Source organism: Odocoileus virginianus, chromosome 33 (assembly GCF_023699985.2).
Source record: "Odocoileus virginianus isolate 20LAN1187 ecotype Illinois chromosome 33, Ovbor_1.2, whole genome shotgun sequence".
In the NCBI taxonomy this organism is placed as follows: Eukaryota; Metazoa; Chordata; class Mammalia; order Artiodactyla; family Cervidae; genus Odocoileus; species Odocoileus virginianus.
The window spans coordinates 33443118-33465863 of NC_069706.1; the positions used below are offsets into that span (position 1 = coordinate 33443118).

Genomic DNA, 22746 nt, shown 5'->3' on the forward strand with positions numbered 1-22746 from the left:
AACATGGTATAAATTAATCTATAGAAAATCAAATTATAAAATGCTAGTGGCAAAGAAAGCTAATGATGACATTTCTTATGTGCAGTTGTGTTAAAGAGAAATAAATATAAGTTTAGCTTCCAAGTTGATTTATAAAACTTAGTAAAATGACAAGATGCATATAGAAAAATTAGGTGACCCCAATAGCAGTAAACTTACTGTAGGTATCAAGATAGAAAATGAGACATTATTAAAACAGTTGGGTACTTATAAGAATGAAAAGTTGGATCAATGGAAAGAAATTTCATACAGCAATCCAGAGACATATGGAATTATTTACATTTGATTTGTTCAGCATTAAATACTGAAGGAAGGAATTATTGGGCAAGCTGAGAATCGGTATGAAGAATGATAAACAGATGCATACCTTACCTCATAGGCTATAATACATTCCGACAAGTTAAAGATACAATAAATCATAAAAAATAATAAGGAAATGGATTGGGAAGGAAATAATAACTTTCAATTATTGAAACCATATTAAAAATGATTAATGACAAAGTTGATGGGATCTAGCTCATATATTTATATTACTTCTGGACAATGAAATCACTAAAACTCAAGAGAAGATCAGTTAATAGGTAGAAGTAATGATCAATGTGGGTGAGTAGTTAAGATCCAGAATACTAGCCACATTCACGATCATGGGTGATAAGGAAACACATGGGGAGTAAACCAGCCAACGGGCAAGTGCTGAGTTTTGTCCTAACAAATATCAAGTCAGGCATCTATGAGCATCCACGTAGCATGGTGGAGAGATGGTGGAACTGCTGCAGCCCAACCCTTATCTCCTGGATCGAGCACAGAAGGTCTGAGACAAGTAGCGTGAGGTCCCCAGGCCAGGCACAGCTCCGGGAATGCCCACCTCAGACACTGGCGCAGGGGGGAGGGGAGAGAGCCTGCAGCACTTGGTGCTGCTGTACCAAAGGCGTTCTTCCCCTGCAAAGGACACGCTGAAGAGCCTTGCAACAGCACCCTCTTTGCCCCAGTGGTCTCTTGATTTAGTAACGGGTCTAAGGACTACCGACATTTTGGGGACCTCCCTGGTGGTCCAGTGGTTAAGAATCCACCTTCCAATAGAGAGGATGTGGGTTCGACCCCTGGTTGGGGAACTAAGATCCCGCATGGCACAGGGCAACTAAGTCTGCATGCTGCAATGAAAGATCTCATTTGCTGAAACTAAGACACAAAGCAGTCAAAAGAAAATAATTAAAAAAAACCCAAACTACTGATATTTAGAAGCAGTCATGGATCTAAACAGTATTCAAGGTATCTACAAGGACTGTGATATGATGTGAAATTACTAGGATTTCTGCTTGCAACAAAGCCACAGACCTGTTCTTGTTCTGAGTTGTTGATTTGCAATGGAAGGAAATGCTACACTGCAGTCAGATTTGGTGAAAATTAAGATGTTTACATTCTGGATACAAATTCAAGACCCCCAAATTCTCTCCATGTAATAGGAGAGACGAGAACCCCCCTCACATGCTCGCAGAGGCTGGTGCAGATAAGTGTGGGTGCAGGAATGAGGCGTGGAGGGGCAGGCGATGTGCTTGTGGAGAAAGGCTGGTAACAGCGAAGTGGGATGTGGGAGCTGGTGATCAGGGGAAAGGCCCACAATTCTACAGGGTAGGGGTGGGGGTTTAAGAGTTGGTGTGAAATGAGGCTATGAAGGCAGAGCTGTGTCTCGAGGCATCGTGGATGCTATGGCATCATTTTTCAGTGGAGGCAAGAAAGAGCCATGTGTTTTCACCTGTATGTAGAATGAATAAATGTAACAAAACAGAAACAGACTCCAGATACAGAGAACAAAATAGCGACTCCAGAGGGGAAGTGGGTGGGTGGACTGGTGAACTAGGTGAAGCAGGGACAGAGAGGTACAAACTACCAGCTGTAAAATAAATGGGTCACAAGAATGTAATGTACAGCACTTTTAATACAGTTAATAATATAGTCAATAATACTGTAATAACTTTGTATGGTACATACAAAGCTATAAAAATATTCAATCACTATGTGGTACATCTGAAACTATACTTCAACTAAAAAAAATATATAGAATTAAAAAGAGGAGCCATGGAAAGATTTTAAGGAGGAGCCATACAGACTGGATCAGATTTATATTTTGGAAAGATACTTTTAACAGATACTTGGAGGATTGGCAGCAAGGAGATTGGCTAGGGAGGGACTGAAGAAGGAAAGACAAGAGGTGAAAAGAGCCCAGTTACTTCAGTGACAGTGGAGACTGAGACAGGAGGGATGCAGAAGGTCTCATGGAGGTGGAGCTGATACGGTTGGACAGTAGGGTCAAGAGGGAACCTGCATCTCTGGAATAAGGGAGGACCAAATATGCTCCAGGAAGGGGAAAAATGGAAGGGAAGCTGCCTGCAGGCAAGAAGGAAGTCAGAAGGGATCATGAGTTCACTTGAGCCTGAGAGGCCTATGTCTAGGAAGGAGTTGGAGCTTTCTCTTTGGGTATTAAATTTTTTCTTACTGATTTCTAAGGGTTCTTTATATATACAGGCATACCTTGGAGATAGTGCTGACTTGGTTCCAGACTATCCCCATAAAGCAAATACTGCAATAAAGTAAGTCATGTCAATTTTTAGGTTTCTCAATGTATATAAAAGCTCTGTTTACACTAGAATATAGTCTATTACATGTGAAATAGCATTATGTCTTTTTAAAAAATGTATATACCTAAATTTACTAAAAAATGCTAATCATCACCTCAGCCTTCAGTGAGTCGTAATACTTTTGCAATGGTAACCTCAAAGATCGCTGATTTCAGATCACCACGACAAATATAGTAACAGTGAAAAAGTCTGAAATAGTGTAAGAATCACCAGCTTGTGACACACAGACACGAAGTAAAAGCAAATACTTTTGGAAAATGGCACCAACGAGGTGTGCCCCTATATATATGTACACACACACACACACGCAGACTCTCTCTCCCTGTCATGCACAATGCAATTATTTTGCTGCTTTATCTACCAGTCATTCATCAATCACCAGCAAGCTGTGAAATGTCCTTTGTGAGCTCTACCTTTGGCATCACGCTTTGAAAGATCTTTTTCCCACCCCCACATCATATAAATATCCATCTGAAATTTCTCCTAGTGTTTTTATGACTTTGTTTTTCATATGTAAATATTTAAAACATCGAGGCTTGACTCTGCACAGGGCTCTGCCCCATCTCCCATCCTCTGAGTGTTAGCCAGCTATTCTGGCACCACTGATCGAAGGCTCCATTCCTTTCCTAACTCATTTAAGCTCAAGCCATTTTTATAGACAACTTCTAAAAATTTGCCCCCTTTAATTTGGAAACTTTCAAAAATACTAGAAAGCTATCAGAAGAAAAGGCCAATCAACCATACGCCTCCACACAGAATTACCTACTTCACATAACTGGTCCTTTTCCCCTTATCAACAACAAATCCTAAGTTTCTAAGTACCCAGGGGCTTTCCATGGAAAACAGAAGGATCCAATAATCTTTATGTTGCATAAATTCTATAGATTGGTGCTTTTTTTTTTCAGGGAAGAAAGATCACACAAACGCATCAAAATGAAAATAGGCAAACTTAAAAAAAAAAGATAAATGAAAAGCTAAAAATATATGCTTTCTCATGAAATTTCAAGATTACACTCTGTTTCTGCGCCCGGGCTCTGTGGATAACATTCCAAACGCTATAAAACTTTAACATTTTCTCCCAACTTTACCTTTAGGGAAATCGGAGGGCACACGTGCGGTCACGTGGGGGTTAATCCTCACTGATGCTGAAGGCCCTGAGTCTCTGCTCTGTTCAGCAGAGCATGAAATCTCAAAGCTCAGGAGAGTAATGTGGCCAGGCTGCCAGAGCGATGCCATAAAGTTCTGCATTAAAAATTCATACTGCAGGCTCGCCTCAGAGCTCAGCTCTGGCTGAAAGGAGAGCTGGCGGGGGCCGAGAGGGGGGAATACGAGACACCCCACTGTCTTTCTGGCAATTGGAGACATTCCTCAACAAACAGCACCTCAGGAAGAGAATGAAAGGGCAAACAAGCCGTGAAGGAAATCAATGAGTTCAATTATCTGGCTCTCCCTCGGTTTCCTATAGGAAACTTCTCATTCTGAAAGCTGGTTCCCCAAAGTTTCTTTTAACGATATCCCAGAACAGGAGCCCCAGACATCCGTGCTTATGCCCAGATGCTTGGCACCTCTCTTAATTTGTTTTATATCAGTCCAGGGGCCCCCAAATTCTCCAGGCCATGTGGAAACAGGTCTCTGCTGAACTCTCAGAGTTGCCCCTGACATGCGGCCAGAGGGAACCATATTGTTCTTGCTTTAGAAGGTGGGTCCTGCACACAAGTGGCATGTGGATTTTGGAAGGCAGTTATTCTGTGGTTATTAACCTCCAGAGATTAAAGGCACTAATGGCCCCTCAATCACCTGAACTCAGAACTTTTTGCCACCAGTGTTAGCAGCACCCAAGGGGAACTAGTTAAGATTTTAAATTCAGAGTCTCTTAGGATGATGATACAACATGAAAACAGGGCACTTCACCCAACACCTGCAGCTGCAAATACAGACAGGGGTCTTGTGATGCAGACGAACTGGCCTGATTTTCACAAGTCAAACATGGAAGGTGCTGTGGGTCCTTAGGGTTGGAAGAAATCTGATGGTGGGGGAAGTGAACCAACATTTTGCAAATGGGCCAGGCAGGGTGCCTGGCAGCCATTTGCTGATGGTGTGCATGCAGATGCTGCACCAGGCCTCCTTTCACTCAGGAGGAAACTAAGGCCAGAGTAAGGAAACTGAGTGCCCTGCCCAGGGTTTCTGTACTCACAGCACCAGGAATCAAACTCTGTAATGACCTTGAGACCCGGACTCTTTCCCTGACCCTCATGCTGCCCCCCACATCCTGGGGAGCCCCTTCCCTAAAGCCACCCCTCAGACAGGCTGCACAGGCCCAGCTGGGGGAGCACGGGAGAGCTTTGGGGAGGAGCTGGGTGATCAAGTTCAAGGAGCTGAGAAATGGGCAGGCTCTTCAAGTCTGCCTGAGCTCTGGTCCAATCTTCCTGTTTTGCTACTGAGGACACTGCTGCTGCCCAGGGAAGGAGCTGTGCTGGCCACATCCGGTGACAGAGCTGCGACCTGACCCAGGATCTCCTGACTCTGGGCCCAGCACCTTTCACTGTGCACCAATCAAGGGGAGGCTGGGCGTCTGTAAGCGTCACCAGACAATAGCCTGGTAACGGGGTCCTCAGAGAATTCTGGTCTGATGATGCCATAGGGAAGCCTCTGAACGGTGCCATAGCCACTGGCAAAACGTAAAGGCCCCAAAAGACAGAGCAAGTGTGAAGCTTCCTGGTTACAACCTGCACAGCAAAGAGGGCAATGTGACAAATCAGGCCCCCAAACAAGAGGGAACTCAATGGGTGACAGTCTCCTGGGACATCTACTGATGGGAGGTCATGCAGCATGCATCATGTTTCTGAACAACAGGTAATGACAAGAAAGACATATTTACATGGCAAGGAAAAAACAACCACCACCTAGAAATGAAAACCTTGTACCAGTCTGATACCATTTGTGAATAGTAAAAGAAAAAAAAAAATAAGAGTATCATATAGAAAAAATATTGGAATAAAATATGCCAAAATGTTAAAACAGTTATCTGGGGACTTCCCTGGTGGTCCAGTGGTTAAGAATCTGCCTTCCAATGCAGGGGATGTGGGTTGGATCCCTGGATGGGGAACTAAGATCCCACAGGCCTCAGAGGAATGAAGCCTGAGTGCCATAATTAGAGAGCCCTTGAGTTGCAACAAAGACCCAGTACAGCCAGAAATAAACCAAAGAAACAAAAAACCGTAACAACAAAACCCAGTTATCCATGTGTTGTCGGATAATGAGTGATGACCTATTTTTAAAAATCTACTAGAATTTTCTAAATTTCATACAATAAACATGTGTGACTTTCATGAATTTTAAGAATCATAAATGTCATATAAAAGGAATTAGCCTTCATTGATTTGGGGCAATTCCAGGGAAGAATGGTTTCTCACTTTCTCCAGGCTTCTTGACTCTCCCTTCAAAGGGCCCTCGCCTGGTCAGGGCCCTTCTTCCCTCCATATCGGAAGCTAAGGAGATAAGCAGTGTCATGATGACCTGCATGGCTGTGGGTCCCCTCTGCAGCCAGGGACTCCTGGGTGGGGGGTGGGGTGGAGGTCAGAAATTAGTGGCTTTGGGAGGAGTTTCACTCAGGACAGAAGGCTGTGTGAATGGTCCAGACCGGCCTCCACTATCATTTTCCACTATCATATCTCCGTGAGATACTTTAGAGGTTCAGGTGGCTCCTTTCTTCCCAAATGCCAACAGCTTCTGTAGTTTGCTTTTCCTTCCAGAAAGCACATGGCCTTGCTGGTCAGACTGTTAGCACTGCCGAGACTGGTCCCTTGGCCTCGTCCATAATCCCCTGGTCTGCACAGTGAGGGCGCCCACAGAATGATTCATTCAACAAAAGCCCTCAGTGTCGAGGATGCCAACGGGCATGTGGGGTGCAGGGACTGAGGTGGGCCCCTCCTCAGGCAGGTCAGGAGGCGTCAGCCACCTCTGTGTGGTCCACAGGGATACACCCGTCCTCTTCCTCAAGCACTGCAGGCAGGAAGGCGCCCATTATGATGCCCGATTTGTGGCTCATCAAATGTGCTTTGATCTTCTACAAACGGATGTCTTCTCCAACAGCCCCTTACCCTCTTTCCTTTAGCCTCTAACAGTGAATTTGCCAAGACTGTCCTTTACAGTGAATAGGAAAACTTTAAGGATCTCTAAAAAACCCCCAGTTCTGTATAAAAGCATGACGAACTCAGGTGATAGTTTATGCCTCCTCTTCTCTACAATACCCCTCGAAGAATGCTGGATGAATATCATTACTACCTCTATACTCATAAGCATGTTTACACATACACATACCGGACAGCTCTATGTACATGTGTGTGGCACGCGTTTTTATGTACAGAGCGTGTGAGCCGCGTCTGTGTGCATATCACACCCCTAACTCCCCCTGGCCGCTTTACTCTGTAGTTAACAGCACCTGACACAATGCCTGCATTTCAACACAATGCTTTAAGATTAGCTGAAGGGAGGTAAAGAGCACCAGTTCTCACTGATGCCATGTAATTTCTAGACCTGTCTAGAGTCCACGGAATAGGTGGAGAATGTCTGGCACTTAGAGGACTTTCTACCTGGGTTTGAGAATAGGAAGCCAGGCCCTTCTTTCTGCACAGTTCTTGGACTGGAAAAAGCTTCAGACCAGGGTTGTACTGCTTGGAGAAGGCAAAACAGATACAGTCAGTGCAAAAGCCAAGGAGGTACTCCTGCAGGCATGGAACTTTAGGTGTGAAGCAAAATGCTTGGATAGAGAGGAAAAATCACAGGAATTCTACAAAACGCACACACCCTTTTGCAGATAAGGTGTAGGGGGAAGAAAAAAACATCATTTGTTCCTGGCAAGTCTGATTTCTCTCTAAGGTTTAAAGGACAGGGGTTTCTTTATTCAAGTCCATCTCTTCAAAACCATCAAAGTAGCTGCTTCTCTATTTTTAGGGAAATTAATCTAACCAGGATAATTACAGCAACTCGTACTGGAAACTGATGACTCATCAAAAAGCCAGGAAATAGAAAATGTTACATTCTTCTTAAAGGTACAGCAGGGAGACTCTGTTTTCAGACACTAGGGTGGTCTTTTCAAATTCAATTGGGGGAAGCAAAGTCTGTCTAATGTGAGTATGCTGGCTACTCAGCCCTACCTGGCTCAGTTTCCTGAGTCTTACCTGTGGAACTGTAAAAAAAAAATAAATAAAAGGGAAATCAGTCTGTGAGGGTAAATACATCGGGGCTCATGGAGAGGGAGAGATGGAAAACCCTTCAAGAAGACTCATCACCCGGCGAGTGGCAGGTGGGTAACACTGCTCTCTGAAGGAGCACAGAAAGAGACTTTCCAGGTCACAGTGGGAAAGTGCAAAGGGCACTGAATTTTGAGTCCAAAGGTCTGGATTTGGGGTCTGACTCCATGTTCCCAGGGCAGTTTCCTTGTCTACAAAATGAGTGCAACAGACACGTCCTCCATGACTGTTGGAGCATGCAAGAAGGCACCATGACTTAGTCCAGAGTGATCCGGACGTGTGGACGCGCTCCACCCCTCGCCTTTCACTGCACACTGGCTGCATTTATTAACTGCGGAATCATGTCTTCAACCCTGGGCATCCTCATGTTTTCAAACATTTCAGGTCCCCTTCGTGCCCACTGTGGGGACACAGGAATCCCCTCCCTCCACAATGTGGGGTGCGGAGTACAGGTTCCCCTAAGCAATTTCAATAAAGCCCTAAATCAAGATCGCCTGGGCAAGTTTTTCTGCTGTCTCAGAGCATATTGCACTTTGTGATTATACACTGGTTGTATACACACAATAAAGAGAAACTACGCTAAAATGATCCCAAGTGAAGTTCTTCATAGACGTCTCTTTCATAATGAACTGTGTAAGCATGTGTGCATACAATGTGGTTCTTTCGAAAAAGCATATAGTCAAGAAATACAACGTGAGTAACCTTAAGAAATATGAATTTTACTGGCAGGAAAGGTTGGGAGGTGCAAATTCTCCTGACTAACATTAGCTATAGAAAAAAAAAAATGCAGCATTTCAGTGCGATTCAATATTTCCTTTCATCAGAGGCTCAGAGCCTCCGCCCACAAGTCAGGAGGAATTTAACAAGCTGACTGTGTGTGTTAACAACTGAAGTTCCTTGGGGACAGAGCAAAGAGGTGGCCGTGGACTTGAGTGAAAATGGGACTTCCAGCAGATTCGCCCAGAAAGTTGGTATCTCGGCCAGAGGGTAACATTCCTCCCGCCATGGGCAGTGGCCATCTAAGCCCAACCACAAGTGAACAGCTGCACAGGACAGGGGTGGAGTCGGGGCGGGGGAGCTGTCCAGACCTCTCTCCTGGGGCCCGAGAAGCTGTCTCCCCTCCTCCAAGGCCATCCCAGGGAGCCACTGAAATCTTACCCAACCTGCTAGAATCCCCACGTTAATGTCAGCTGGGGTGCTAAATCTCCATTTGCTAAGAGAAGGCAGAAGATCTGTACACAGCCTGACCAGCTGAGGAGGAGGTACTTTTTTCACTTAAAAAAAAAAAAAAGCAGAGAAATAATTCATTTATTTAACCCAGAAATGGTTATAATCTGAAACCCTGCAATCCTCTTACACAACAACTGTTTTGGCAAGCCCCCCGATGTTCCAACAAATATTAAACTGTGCTTGCCATTTGTCTAAGGAATCTTGCATTAATAAACATGAAGAAGAACACTTTTACCTCCCACTCTCAATGACAGGACAAAACAAAGACCAGCTGTATTCATCAATGAAGCCTTGTTCTGCACATAAAGGCTAATTACATTTCGCTTCAAGCCTACACATGGAAAACTTTCCTGCTGCTGTCCCCGCCGCAGCCAGCGGGCCAGCCCAGCTGACGCAGGCCGACGGCTGCACCCAGTCAGCAGGAGCTCCCGACAGCCTTGCTGCCTCCGACCTGTGGGCTTCGGTCCCCAGTGGGGGCGGCGAGGGATGGTCAGCCCAGTGACATCCTCCCAGGGAAGGAGAGGCAACATGTAGTCTTCAAATGTTCTGGGGACATGATGCCATTCAGGCCAGTCTTTCCCAAGACCCGTAATTTCGGAAACACACACACACCAAGCTCAGGGAAAGCTTGTCGGGAACAGCCTCTATTTGCTGACAACAGAAGAGCTGACAGCTGTCACCATGCTGGGAGCTGTGGGCATAACTCCTTATTACTCTCCACTGCCACCCAGAGTTCTGACTGCTATTCTGCCCATTTTATAGGCGAGGAAAGAGAGGCACAGAAATCAAGCAGGTTATCTAAGAACACATGGGGCAGGGACAGTGGACCTGCCACCCCTCCCCGCCATGATCCACTCAAAGCCCATGTTCCATGATGCCTCCCCCACCCACTTCCTGTTCTGCATTTTCTGTCAACACTTTTTAAAAAAAGTTGTTTTGGCCTTGCTGCTCAGCATGTAGGATCTCAGTTCCCCGACCAGGTTGATCAAACCTGTGCCCCGTCAAGTGGAAGTGTGGAGTCTTAATCACTGGACTGCCAGGGAAGTTTTTTAAGAAACCTTTTTAAGAATCTCTCCTTTGAGAAGGGAGAAAATACATTGTTTTGAACTTTTAAGACCACTTGTGAGGAGCTTGGGCCCTGGTTGGCTTCTACTGGTAAGTACTAGACTAGATGGAAAGTTGTCTAGTCGAACACAGGACAAGTAAGTCAGGCCGGAAGCAGACAGTAGAATGACAGACCTTTCCCAGAAAATGAAAAGGGAGGGATATAAGAGGTGGAGCGTGGCGGGGGGGGGGCGGCTCCGTGTGGGAGCTCTAAGACTGAAGCGATTGTTTCTGAAGTTAAAAGAAAGTAGCAATTATTATCTCAGGCCATTCTCTACATTTTTTATGGATTACTTCCTCTGGGAATCATCTACACTAAGGGTTGGGCCCTCAGCTGCCCTGTGTTAGACGTTTGATTCTATTAATATTTAGAATTGCTAACCTCCATCTGGGGCTTCCCTGGTGGTTAACCGGTAAAGAACCTGCCTGCAATGTGGGAGACTTGGGTTTGATCCCTGGGTCAGGAAGATCCCGTGGAGAAGGCAATGGCTACCCACTTCAGTGTTCTTGCCTGGAGAATTCCATGGACAGAAGCTACAGTCCATGGGGTCACAAAAAGTTGAACAGGGCTGACCCCCTTCTGCATCTCTGTCCAGCCCTGGTGCCCACCATGCCCACCTTCCTGGCAGATCAGCCTACTGGAGCTCCAGGCTTGTCCCCCAGGTGACTGGCCTTGCTACCGGGTGTTTTCACAGACCGAGCTCCTTTGCCTCCAGCAACCCCTGACTCCAGCACGTCTTTGTGCCTCAAATCACAGGTCACCGCCTACAGGAAGGCCTCCTTGGCAGCCTTTCCTTTGGCTCCAGCTGGGTGGGGCCTGTACTGGAGACCCACTATCCCCCTGACCAGCTCCCTCTCCCCCTGGTCCTCCCTGTCCCTGTGGCGCCCATGTTAAACTCCCTCCTGACCGTCCTAGCTGGAGGGGGTGTCTGTCTTCTGTGGACACCCCGATGCTGCAGATGCGATGCTAATGTCCCCCCGACAGCAGGGATCGTACTTGATTGCAATGACTTTTCTCCCTGATCCTCCCTGAAGGCCTCCAGGAACGTCAGCAGAGCTGATGGTGGATCTGGATTGTGCCCATTCTGGCTTGCCCTCTCTGCGCCCAGGTACACGCCGCACCTCTGCCTCCCAACTCGTCTGAGGAGACGAGGGTTTTCTGCTACGATCACAGGCGGGGACGCGCCGAGAGCACCTGTGGTCCTGTCAGCAGGTGGTAACAGCAGCCGCAGTTTGGAGGCAAAACATTTTACATGACAGAATAACAGACTCCATGTTTTTTTATTCTATCCTCCATTTACTCTAGTTCAATGAAAAAGCAGAAGTAATGTGTGGATTTTCACTTATCTGTATTTTTTTTTGGGGGAAAAAAAAGGTTTCTGGCCTTAAGACACACTGATATGATGGGAAGTAGTCTAGAGATGCTTCTCCCTGAGCCTCCATCAACTACTGCCATTTATCAGAGGTCAGCGGGCTCTGACAGGTTCAAGGAGAGCTCTGGGGTCAGGAGGATGGGCCTCTGGTGCTCTCCTGGGTGGCCTTGCTGATTCAAGTGACCTGAGATTTAACAATCTTACCATCAAATGATGCAGCTGGCTGCTAAGGAATGGACTCATGCTGGTTCCCTGCATCTACGAACAGTAACTCAAGGCAACACTGAGGGCTGAAAATTACCCTGTCATCTCAGGAGGCACCTCTGGCCCTTCCCAGGAGCAGACCGCCTGGGAGGCTGGAATCATCCTTGAGCACTGCACCCGGCTCCAAGCACAGCAAGGAAAGGCGAGGGATGGGGAGAAGACGCTCCTTCCTCTCTCCCCCTGTCCCCGGGCCATCCCGGTCACCACCTTCCTGATACCCTAACTTATGACCCAGCTAGCTGGTTGCCACTTGCTAAACAGATTTCACAATCATGACCCAGAGTTTGGAAGCCACGGGCTTAGACGGGCTTACTGGTTGGCTGTACAAAAGCTGCTGCTGCTTCTTTTTTTTAAGCCTACAGTACCTAGTATTCTCAGGAGGTCTCCCATCCAAGTACTAACCAGGCCCAGACCCTGCTTAGTTTCTGAGATCAGACAAGATAGGGTGCATTCAGGGTGGTATGGCTGGAGACAAAAAAGTTTTTTAAGTGCATAACAAAGCAAACTTTGTTGACTGTAGATACGCAAGATGTATCTGTGCCTTTTCGAAAGAGGTGTGGTTTAACAAACATAAATTAACAAAAACTAAGCAAACAATCCAACATATCAGCCCCTAAAGTCCCTATGAATTTTGTCAGCAAGATGATGTGGAGAAGAGTGAATGAATCAAGGAATAAGCAGAACATCTTCAGATTAAACTTTTAGAGAAGAAATGCTATAAACTAAGGTTAGAACTATGTATCAGGTTAAAGTATTATAATTTAAAAAAAAATCAAATTTACTGAGAAAAACAATCTATGTTGTAGAATAAAGTCTAAGCAGAAATAGTAGAAAAACAAAGATGGCTGGCGGAAGAGGAAACCCAGACACGGACACCTAGGAGGGCCAGGCGGACGGCAGTTGGTGTGGTGCCTCGGGGGATGTGTTTGCAGGGTGAGGAACGCTCAGGCTGTGGGCTCAGGGGGGAGGGCATGCCTGCGGCCCATCGACAGTGATGCCCAGGATCAGAAGGGTTAATACCAGAACTGCCAGTTTTCAAAGTGTAATAAGGGTCACGGGACCTTAGAACCAGTCCTTTCTGTACCATCTGAAGTCACGTTTCGGCACACTAGGAGAAGAGGGTGGAGGGTGGAGGGTTCCACCAGGATTAGACATGCCAACACGTTGGCCAGAACCACCAAGACTGACTGGGACATTTTAGTCTCTGTGAGGAAGTTCTCTTCCTCATGACTGAAATTGGTTCTGACCACCTGGCCCAGGTAGCTGGGCTCTTGAGGTCTCGAGCTGCTGAACAATCCAGGGCAAAGGTCACCACCCCCCACCCCCCCTCACCGCCATGTGCCCTGAGAGCAGTTGGCCCCACAGCAACTTCTGAGGTCAAGGGTGAGAGTGATCGGACTGAGGAGTGCTGAGTACCAGGGCCCCACGTGGAGCAGGAGCAGGGGAGGAAGGTGGCGCTATTCAGAGCCACCTCCCAAAACCCACCAGTGCCCACTGAGGCCTGGTGTGAGCACAGCAGGAGCTGAGTCTTACTGGAGACACAGCTGTTGGGGATGGGGTGGGGTGGGGTAGGGAGTGGTGGATGGGTGTCTGGGGGAGATGGGAGGAGCCTCCCAGGACAGGAAAAAGTAGTTCAGATGCTAGCCTGGTGTTTTCAGGGAACAATCTGTTGCTTCTTTATCTTTCTTGATTTATGTCAATGTTATTTCTTGCTTGCTGGCTGGCAACAGGGTACATGCAGTGGATCACTAATTCCCTCCCGACAAGACCTTTATTTGATATACCCGCCCAAAGATGTACACACCCCTACTTTGTGTCTGCAACGGACACCCAGCATCATAAGGTGGGGTTTGAACAGATGCATCTGTGTGGGAGTGGAGGCTTTGGGCACGGGTAAAAGGTGGTGCTACTGCCACAGACCAAGCTCCACAAAACATCCCAAGTATCACATCTTCTCTGTGCTGACGCTTTCCCAAAATTTCTTAGAAAAAGGCACAGTGGTGACCTGGCTTCACAATAATTAAGAAAAAAAGTGTCAGTTGGAAGGGCTGTCCTGAGAGCACCAGACACAGCTAAGTGTCACATCTTGGGTTTTAAACTTATGCAAGGAAGTCATAGGAATGACACTCTGTTCTTTACAGCAGCTCAGAGGCCAAGTGTCTTCTAAACCATGTACCACTTTGCAAAGTCAATCAAAAGGAGGGCGAAGCAGGGAGATCTTTCATGGATTAGCAATACTGGGAGCAACCTGACAAAACGCACGCGGACAGAGGGAGATGGGTAGAGACTTACTTGGCAGTAATTTCTTCATCATATTTGGTTTTCAGGTCAAATAATTCTGTTTGAGTTTTTTCCAGGGCTGAAAGGCAGAGGACATAAAATCATGATATAAGATACTAATTGTTCCTATTAAATCAGAAAGAAAAAAAATCATATTCTCATTTCAAAGGAGGCAAAGATTACAAAAGTATTGCAGAATGGAAAAGAACAATCCCCTTTCACTGCTGCTTCATTTCATCCCATGAGCCTCTAATTAGGTAAATTCCTGCTTTTAAATAAATTTCACTATTTAAAAAATATTTCCATATATAATTGCATATATGTTTAAGTGTATATACATATATATATTTTATTTTTACCCACTCCTATAAATTAAAAATATATACACATATGTATATTTTTACCCTCCACACCCCCCCCCCCCCCCATAAATACCGATGGTAAAGAATCTGCCTGCAATGCAGGAGACCAGAGTTTGATCCCTGGGTTGGGAAGATCCCCTGGAGAAGGGAATGGCAACTCACTCCAGTATTCTTGCCTGGAGAATTCCATGGACAGAGGAGCCTGGTGAGAAACAGTCCATGGGGTCGCAAACAGTAGGACATGAGTGACTGAATAACAACATGCACTCATAAATAGGATGATACAAACATCTTCTGAGATTTGCACTTTGCCCTGAGCAGAAGCATGGAAATCTCTCAATGCTGGGGCATGACAATGACAGTAACAATTTAGCTCCTGTACAGGGCTTGCCACGGGCCCGGGGCATCAGGATACCTTGAAGGGAAGGTGCTGGGTAAGTAGCTGGGACATTCCAACTTCAGATAAATACCACCCAGCTGGCCTCCCAAGAGGCAATTACTTTCCCATCGATACTGAGAGCGTGATTTTTTTTCCTATACTCTCACCAACATTGGATATTATCAATTAAAAACATTTTTTTTGAATGTCTGACAGGCAAAACAATCTTTTGCTGATTTAATTAGCATTTCCCTGTCCGTTCAAAATTAACATTTTTTTCATATGTGTATTGGCTGTGTGTTTCTTATGTAAACTGCTTGTTTCCATCCTTAGCCCCTTATTCTCCTGGACTGTTCATCTATTTTTATTGACTTTTGGGTGATCTTTATATTTTGGGGATCTTACGTGTCTGAATTTGTTGTGATTATTTTCTCCCACTCTGTCATTTTTTTTTTTAAACATGGATTATGATGTCTTCTGTTATTTTTCCACATTTAAGTTAAATACATTGTCCCATTTCTCTTTCAGAACAAAAAGAAAAAAAGGCAAAAAGAAGTTTAAAGAAAAATCTGAGCATAGATTTTTGGGTACTTCTGCAGTTTTAAAGGTCTGCTATTACTGTTCTCCTTAACCTCACAGGGTAGAAATAATGTTTTTTTTCCCCCATTATCGTTCCAAATGACAAGTCAACCCTTGACAGTTTGGTGATTTAGATGTGTTTGTTGGGAAAAGAGCAGGAAGAAAGGATGGCTCCTGGCAGTGATGTAAATGGAGCTCGCAGCTTCCCACCTTGCCGCGAAGGAGAGTGGTGGGTGACTCACATAGCCGAAGTGGGAAGGGGCAGGGTGGGGGGCCGGGTGGTGTCTGAGGCACACTGGGGTGTGGGCTGGCTCCCTCCCTCCTCCAGGCTCACCACAGTGGCGGGGCGACAGGTGTCAGGGGGACCTGCAGGGACTAGGAGGTGGAGGAAGCCTGTCCTGGGTCAGTTTGGCTCTCAGTGGCCTGATGGGCAGGCAGAATAGCACACCTGTTTGCAGAGTCTGGACTTTATGCTCGGCTTCTTCTAGCTTTGAGGTGGTGGACATCTGGGTCTCCTGCAGCTTTCTGAAAAGGAAGAGGGGGAAGTCAGATCGGTCATCTTGTTGAGCAGCTCACATGTCTTATGGTTCTGGAACTATGGCCATGAGCTGCCTTTACACGACTGGTGACAGGCGTGCGGCCAGGTACCACTAGTAACCTCACGAGCCCTGATGCCCTGACCTTTAACCCCCTGACTCTTACCCGCACGTCACCCTCCAGGGGAGGTGTACTTCCTGTGGGACCTGATGCGAGGCAACTGATGTAGAAGGCTATCCTAAATGCAGCTTATTCTTGAAATGCCAGTTATTTTAAAAAAAGAAAGGAAAGAAAAATCATCACGCACTCGTTGTTTCCTGAAGTTAGCCCGACAAGAATGATGCATTTACATTTTGCTGACACAATGAAGGAATTTGTTGGAATAAAGGATGTACTGAAGAGATGTGACAGCTGCTCCATTTCTGTTAGAATGGAATGCGAATGCAAGGCTAATACCTAATGGGGACATTCTGAATGTCTGTAGCCACATTCCATGTATTTATATTTCCCAGGATCTCCAGATGAATTCCCTGGTCAATAAATAGCATTCCTTCCTCCTCATCGGCAGAAAAATCTCTAAAAATAAGTTTATTATTTTTACATCGTTTGAATGTAACACATGCTCTCATGAAGAAGAAACCTGGGAATATGGAAAAGTAGAAATGGCACAGTTAAAAAAAGACACCCAAATTTCCATCATCTGTGGAAAAGCACTGCTCGCATTTGCACCTATTTAAATTATAAAGCTAATAAATGCTCTGTGTTGGAAAAAAAAAAAAAAACCCACAAATATTATAAGGGATGGAAGGTAAAATGTCCTTTCTATATCTTGGCTCTATTTGCACTCCTCAGATAGAGTTCTTTTGTAGCTCTTTAGAATTTTTCTTTATTTATAGAAATACAATGTAATATGTAATGTACCATAGCATAATATAAACTCAGATGTGATATATTACAATGTATATAAACAGAAAACCCTTTCTTTTCACACAAAAGGGATCAGGGCACACGTGCTATCCTGTAGCTAGCTTTTTCACTTATCTCAGTACTGTGGAAATAGTCTACCCTAGCATATATAGCTCTTTCCCATTCTTATTAAATAACTGACTCCACTCAGCTTCTCTGGGCATTTAGATGACTTATCAAATTTCTTTCTACTAAACAATTCTACAGTGATCATCATAGGTATTGTTGCATAATTCTGACAGTGAATTCGTTGAATAAAATTCAAACAGAGAACTACAAGGATAAAGGGTATGTGCAATTGTTTTTGTTTTTTGATAGATATTCAGAAACTTTCCAACAAAAAGAACCTCACCAATTTAAACTCTTGCCAATAACATTCGAGTGTTCTGCTGTGCCAACACTGGATAAAATTAAACTTAGTTTTACTGTGGAATAAAGCTGAGAATTTCTCTTTGTATGAACTGTCTGCTCCTCTTCTCTGCCCATTTTTTGTAGTGCTGACTTTTTCTTATTAACTTTTAAGAGCTCTTTGTTTGTAAGGAAAATTAGCCCTTTCTTTTATGTGGTGCAAATATTTCTTCCCAGTTTTTTGATGGTTTAAAAATGTTATTCATCTTCATTTGTTTTTATAAGTCTGTATGAAATTTTAGGCAGTCATATACATTTTCTTAGAAAATATATAAATGCTTAGAAAGATTTCTCCATTCCAAAATGATTAAAAACAAAGTAAATGCCCATGTTTTCTTCCCATATGTATATGATTTAATTACTAACATTTAAACCCTAATTCATTTCAATATTTTGGTAAAGAACGAGATAAAGATCTAGCTTTATCCCCTACCCCCAGTTGTCAACTATTTGTATCTTTCAATATAATCAATCTTTTAACCTAATTTGAAAAATCAACTTAATAATATTAAATTTCTATAGCAATTTATTGTAACACTTCTATAAAGCATGACTTTGCTCCATGCAGATGTAACCACATTGTCTATAATTCTGTATTATGCATTTTTCACTCCATATTGTGCCAGGTACATTTCTGGGGTTACTGCAAATTCAACAAAACTATCTCTTATGTATCCATTTCTTGTTGGCAGGGCATTTCAATGACTTGCGTGTCCCCTGTCCCCCAGTTTTCAGTAATATGGTGAGAAATCTCTTTGGGCATAAAGTACTTTCTGAGGAGACATATTTAGGAGCAGTTCCACATCTGCTAAGTCAAAAGTCCACTCATCCTGAGCCCTGACTTTGTGGGGCTCTCCCAGCAGTATGGGTGCGGCGTTCCCTGCAGAGCTGGGCTTGACCTGAGGGACTGGCTTTGGTCCTGCAGCAAGGACCTTGGGAGGCCAGGGTACAGTGGTGGGCTGGGCTCCGGCCCCACTTCTGGGTGCCTGGGTGGGAGAGTGGGGGCAGGTCCCTAACCTGAGGTCTGGTCTCTCCACCTGAAAAATGAGACCGTCAATGAGCTCAGCAGGTCTGTCCTGGGCACTAGGTGAGACGATGCCCCAAGAGGGCCTGGCAGTGAGTGCAGCAGGCATTCTTCCTCTTTTCTGAATGAAGCCAGCTTCACGGTGCCTCAGAGAGGCCTTACTGATGCCCGAGAGCTCCACCGGCCCGCCTCACGGACGTCTGAGCAGCTGCTTCCGAGTCCACGGGAAACAGCCACAGGGCACCATTGTGGGCCTGCCTCTCACTTGTAACCAGACATGTAGTGCAAGCCTCTCGTTAATGGTCTCATGATTCTCCACGGCAGGCTGAAATTTTTACACCTTGGCTTCACCAGAGTTCTGAGAGCCTGACTTGAGCAATTTGAATTGGTGACTTCAACAGTCCTTACAGTTTTCAGAGGAAGCTAACTTTCATTAGGTCGTCACACTAGCTGAAAACCCAACTTGTTATTTGTGGCAAAGTTTTGGGTGAAGCAGGCCGGTGGAAACCTAACATTCACAACCCCTAGATGGTGCATGAACATATTTTACTGATACCAATGCCAGCAAACCAAGCTATTGTGTGCGTGTGTGAGAGACAGAGACAGAGGGAGATGTTAAATACTAAAATTCCACTGAAAAAGGTCGTAGGAGCTTGGGGTCACCCAAGGCTTCCTAGAGAGGACAGGCAGCAGGGGACAGTCCTGCCCCTCTCATCTCACCTCGGGTACAACCCCATGTGTCAACCACACAAGCTTCGTGCTCAAGCTCCACCTCACGCAGCCCCGACAGACACACCCTTGGACCACCAGACACCACTCACTAATGGGGAGAGACTGATACACTTCATTCAAGCCCATCTTACAAATAACAGAACAAGGGACACCTATGGTTTTCAAACAAAATTGTGCCTCAGAGCAGGGATCCCCAACCTCCGGGATCTAACGCCTGATGATCTGAGGTAGAGCTGATTTAATAATAAGAGAAATAAAGTGCACACAATAAATGGAATGTGCTTGAATCATCTTGAAACCATCCGATCCCCACCTCCCTAATTCTGTGGAAAATCTATCTTCCACGAAACTGGTCTCTGGTGCCAGGAAGGTTGGAGGCCACTGCCTTAGAGCTCCTAGGATTCTGGTTTCCAACCTGGGCTTATTTCACGAGATTGCTTTATGAAAAAAACAAAACAAAACAAAACTTGTCTTGTGACATAAACAAGTAAAACCTTACATTGGCACATGGGTGCCTGCAGACCCCAAAATGTGCTCACCTCTCCTTTTCTGCAAAATCATTTTGTAACTTTTGTTCCTTTTCCAGAGCTATGGTCTCAGCCTGGTTCTTCAGAGTCTGTTCATATTCTCGGATTTTCTCTTTAAGTGCTTTTATCGTAACCTCTGCAGAAGGGGGGGAAAAAAAAACTCCAGTAAGAGAAGCATGGTTCCACACAGCTATATATACTAGGCTTTTGTAACCTAGGAGGATCGGTGTGTTTTAAACTTTAGCTCTTCAACTCTGACACAAAATCAATGGTTACGAGTCCCTTCGGAGACCTTTTACTCCCTAAATGTTAAATTGAACTTTAAACATTTAGGTTGAGGAGGATCAATGGATTTTGCTGGGAAGAAGAACTATGTCTCTCTAATACAACTTAAGAAAAAGGGGGGGAAATCAATGCTAAAATATAATATCATCTTATTGATGAATCTGAAATTAGTCTTCTACTGAGGGAAGATTAATAATGTTTTAGTGTAGGTTTAAGTACTTTCTTACAAAGAAAACAGTTCATAATTGTGTGCACATTTTGCAAGAAGCCTACAGACCTCCCTGGCTGTGGGCTGCAGCCCTGCTGTTTCACAAGTGATGAGACACAGGGTGCACTAAGTGGGTCCGGGGCACGTCTCCTTGGCTGGAAGGGACCAGTCCCAGAGCTTGGATGCCAAGAGCACCCTCCACCCTGGTCAGAGTCTGGCAGACCTGGGCTGCGTGTGCAGAGCAGATGACTTAGGGCCCAGGGGAGCCACGTCGGAGGGAGAGCGAGTGCCGGGGGGAGGCAGCAGTGCTGTGAGATGAAGCCCTGTGGTGTCTGGGGCTCAGGACACAGGGATTCCTGGGCGGCAGGGCCCCCCCTGGAAAGCCCAGGCTCCCCTCTCCACCAAGTGTGTGTTTATGGCAGTTGCTTTATGGGCCCAAAATGGGAACACAAGAGCAGAGCAATGAACAGGGCAGGGTCCTAACTCAGATCCGTTGGTGGCTAGGGCAGCATTGCTCTACCTGCCTCGACATGGACACCCCCACCCCACTGGGGGTGCTGGCCGGCCCCCGGCCGAGTACTGTAGCCCCAGCTCCAAGGTGAGCAAAGCCCTTGAGGGAATACATTTGCTCAGATGAGGATCCATCGCACAGGAGGCAGGGCTGAGTGTCTTGGAGGTCCCAGCACCCTACACAGTGGGTGCTCAGTGGGCTGAACAGGGTAAGGCCATGAAGGGGCTGTGACAACAGGGCCCCAGGGTCACGTGACAAGGTCGCCTGCCAGGTCTCTGCTCATGTAAGTGCTTGGACTGGTGGCCTTGGCCCTTCGGGCTGTCACTCATATTGGCTTCCACTTCCTGAGCTGCATAGACACGCTGGCCCAGGCAGGAGCTTGACAGCTGGGCGTTCGTGCCCACGTGGCTTACAGAGAAAAGCTAGAGGCTCTTTCGTTAAAATAAGAAACTGACACTTTTCTTTAAATGGAACCAGGGGGATCTCCTCGGAGGAGGAGAGAGGGAATTAAGACCAATGACCCTGGCAAGGCATCTGAGAGAGGAACAGGGGGCTTCCTGCCTCTCGGGCTGAGTGTTTGAGGCTTGGAAGAAATGCCCTGTAAGCACAATGGTTGTTGACACACGAGTGAAGGGGTGCAGGCTGGGAGGGAGTGGAGCGTGTCCAAAACAGGAACATGACAGGTCACCTCTGGAAACACCTGCATATGCTCTTTAGTCGACAGCCTACGGGCTATAGACAGGCGGCATCTCTGCTTTGAACAATGGGTTGGAGACATCTGGGCAGTCCCTGACCCACCTACGCTCCTTCCAGAGGAGTTTGGGGCGCTAGCTGGGAGCTCCACTCGGTCTGGTGGGGTCTCTTCACCACCCCCACCCCGGGCAGACTGCTTGGTAAGCCAGGGGTGACTTGTCCTGGAGCCTCTGTCCCTCCTCTGGCACCTGGGCCGGGGGCCAGGACACTGCCCTGGGTGTGTCCTGGCTGTGCCCCTCCGTGTGAGTGGAGCGGGGTGGGGGGGCTGTTAGCTTAGGGGGAGGGCAGGGCAAGCAGTGTGGAAGAGCAGAGGACACTCAAGAGCTCTGCTCCCACCCCAAAGTGGTGGCAACCAAGGGACCCTGGCCCGGTCTGCCGGCCGTGGAGCCTTTGTTCTTAAGGCATGGGCTCTGCGTTTCTATTTTTTTAGCTGCGCCTCAGGGCTTATGGGATCTTAGTTCCCCAAACAGGGATTGAACCCGTGCCCCCTGCAATGGAAGCATGGAGTCCTAACCACTGGACCGCCAGGGAAGACCCTTGGGCTCTGCATTTCATTTGAAAATGCCCATCAGGTGAGACCTTTGTGGGAGGCGATGGCCTCACACTGGGCAACTGGTGGGGTGGGTGGTGAGGCAGGTGGGGAGGGGGAGCACGCCTTCCACCAGAACCAAACCAAACTGACGGAAACCCAGGTGGTGGATCTATCAAAATAAGATGGCAGGGGTCGCTGGAAGGAAACAACAAGCATTCCCCCTTTGGGTTGTGCTGCAGAAACGTCAGAACCAGAATTTCCGGGTTCTCTTTCCCCTGAGGTGGGTGATTCTGACCAGAGCCGGGAGGGAGCACTTCTCTCACTGGACTCCCCCACCTCCTAAGTCCACACCTCGCTCCCCAGCAGGACTGAGCTATCCCTCCAGTCCATAGCCTCTCCGCTCCCTGTGGGGCCAGGATGAGGGGGCGTCCTCCAGGACGGGGCCTTCAGGCCTGTTGCCCTCAGTGTTCAGGCCTGGACTGTCCTGCCTCTTCCTGGGTCCTTTCCGTGGATGATCCCTCCTTGCCAGCCTGGGTCCAAAGGTCTCAGAACCCAAGGATGCTCTTAATTTTTAAATTTTTCTTTAAAAAGCCTCTCTTCCTTTCTTTTTTAAAAAAGATTTCTCGATGTTGACCATTTTTAAAGTCTATTGAATTTGTTACAGTATTGTTTCTGTTTTATGTTTTGGCTGTGAGGCAGGTGAGATCTTAGCTCTCCAACCAGGGAGCGAACCCACATCTTCTGCATTGGGAGGTGAAGTCTCAA

General features: G+C 46.3%; 1 protein-coding gene and 1 pseudogene across 8 annotated transcripts in view; both read right to left on the reverse strand.

Moving 5' to 3' along the window:
* The window catches only part of CUX1 (cut like homeobox 1), a 348366-nt gene that overhangs the window by 116452 nt on the left and 209168 nt on the right, over positions 1-22746 (reverse strand). For all 8 annotated transcript variants that reach the window (XM_070460260.1, XM_070460259.1, XM_070460255.1 and 5 more), the window contains exons 6-8: positions 19705-19828; positions 15947-16023; positions 14191-14257 (exon numbers count right to left, since the gene is read on the reverse strand). In XM_070460260.1, coding sequence (XP_070316361.1) covers positions 14191-14257; positions 15947-16023; positions 19705-19828 — 268 coding nt within the window. The remainder of the gene's footprint in view (positions 1-14190; positions 14258-15946; positions 16024-19704; positions 19829-22746) is intronic.
* On the reverse strand, positions 12252-12371 carry LOC139032889 (5S ribosomal RNA; annotated as a pseudogene).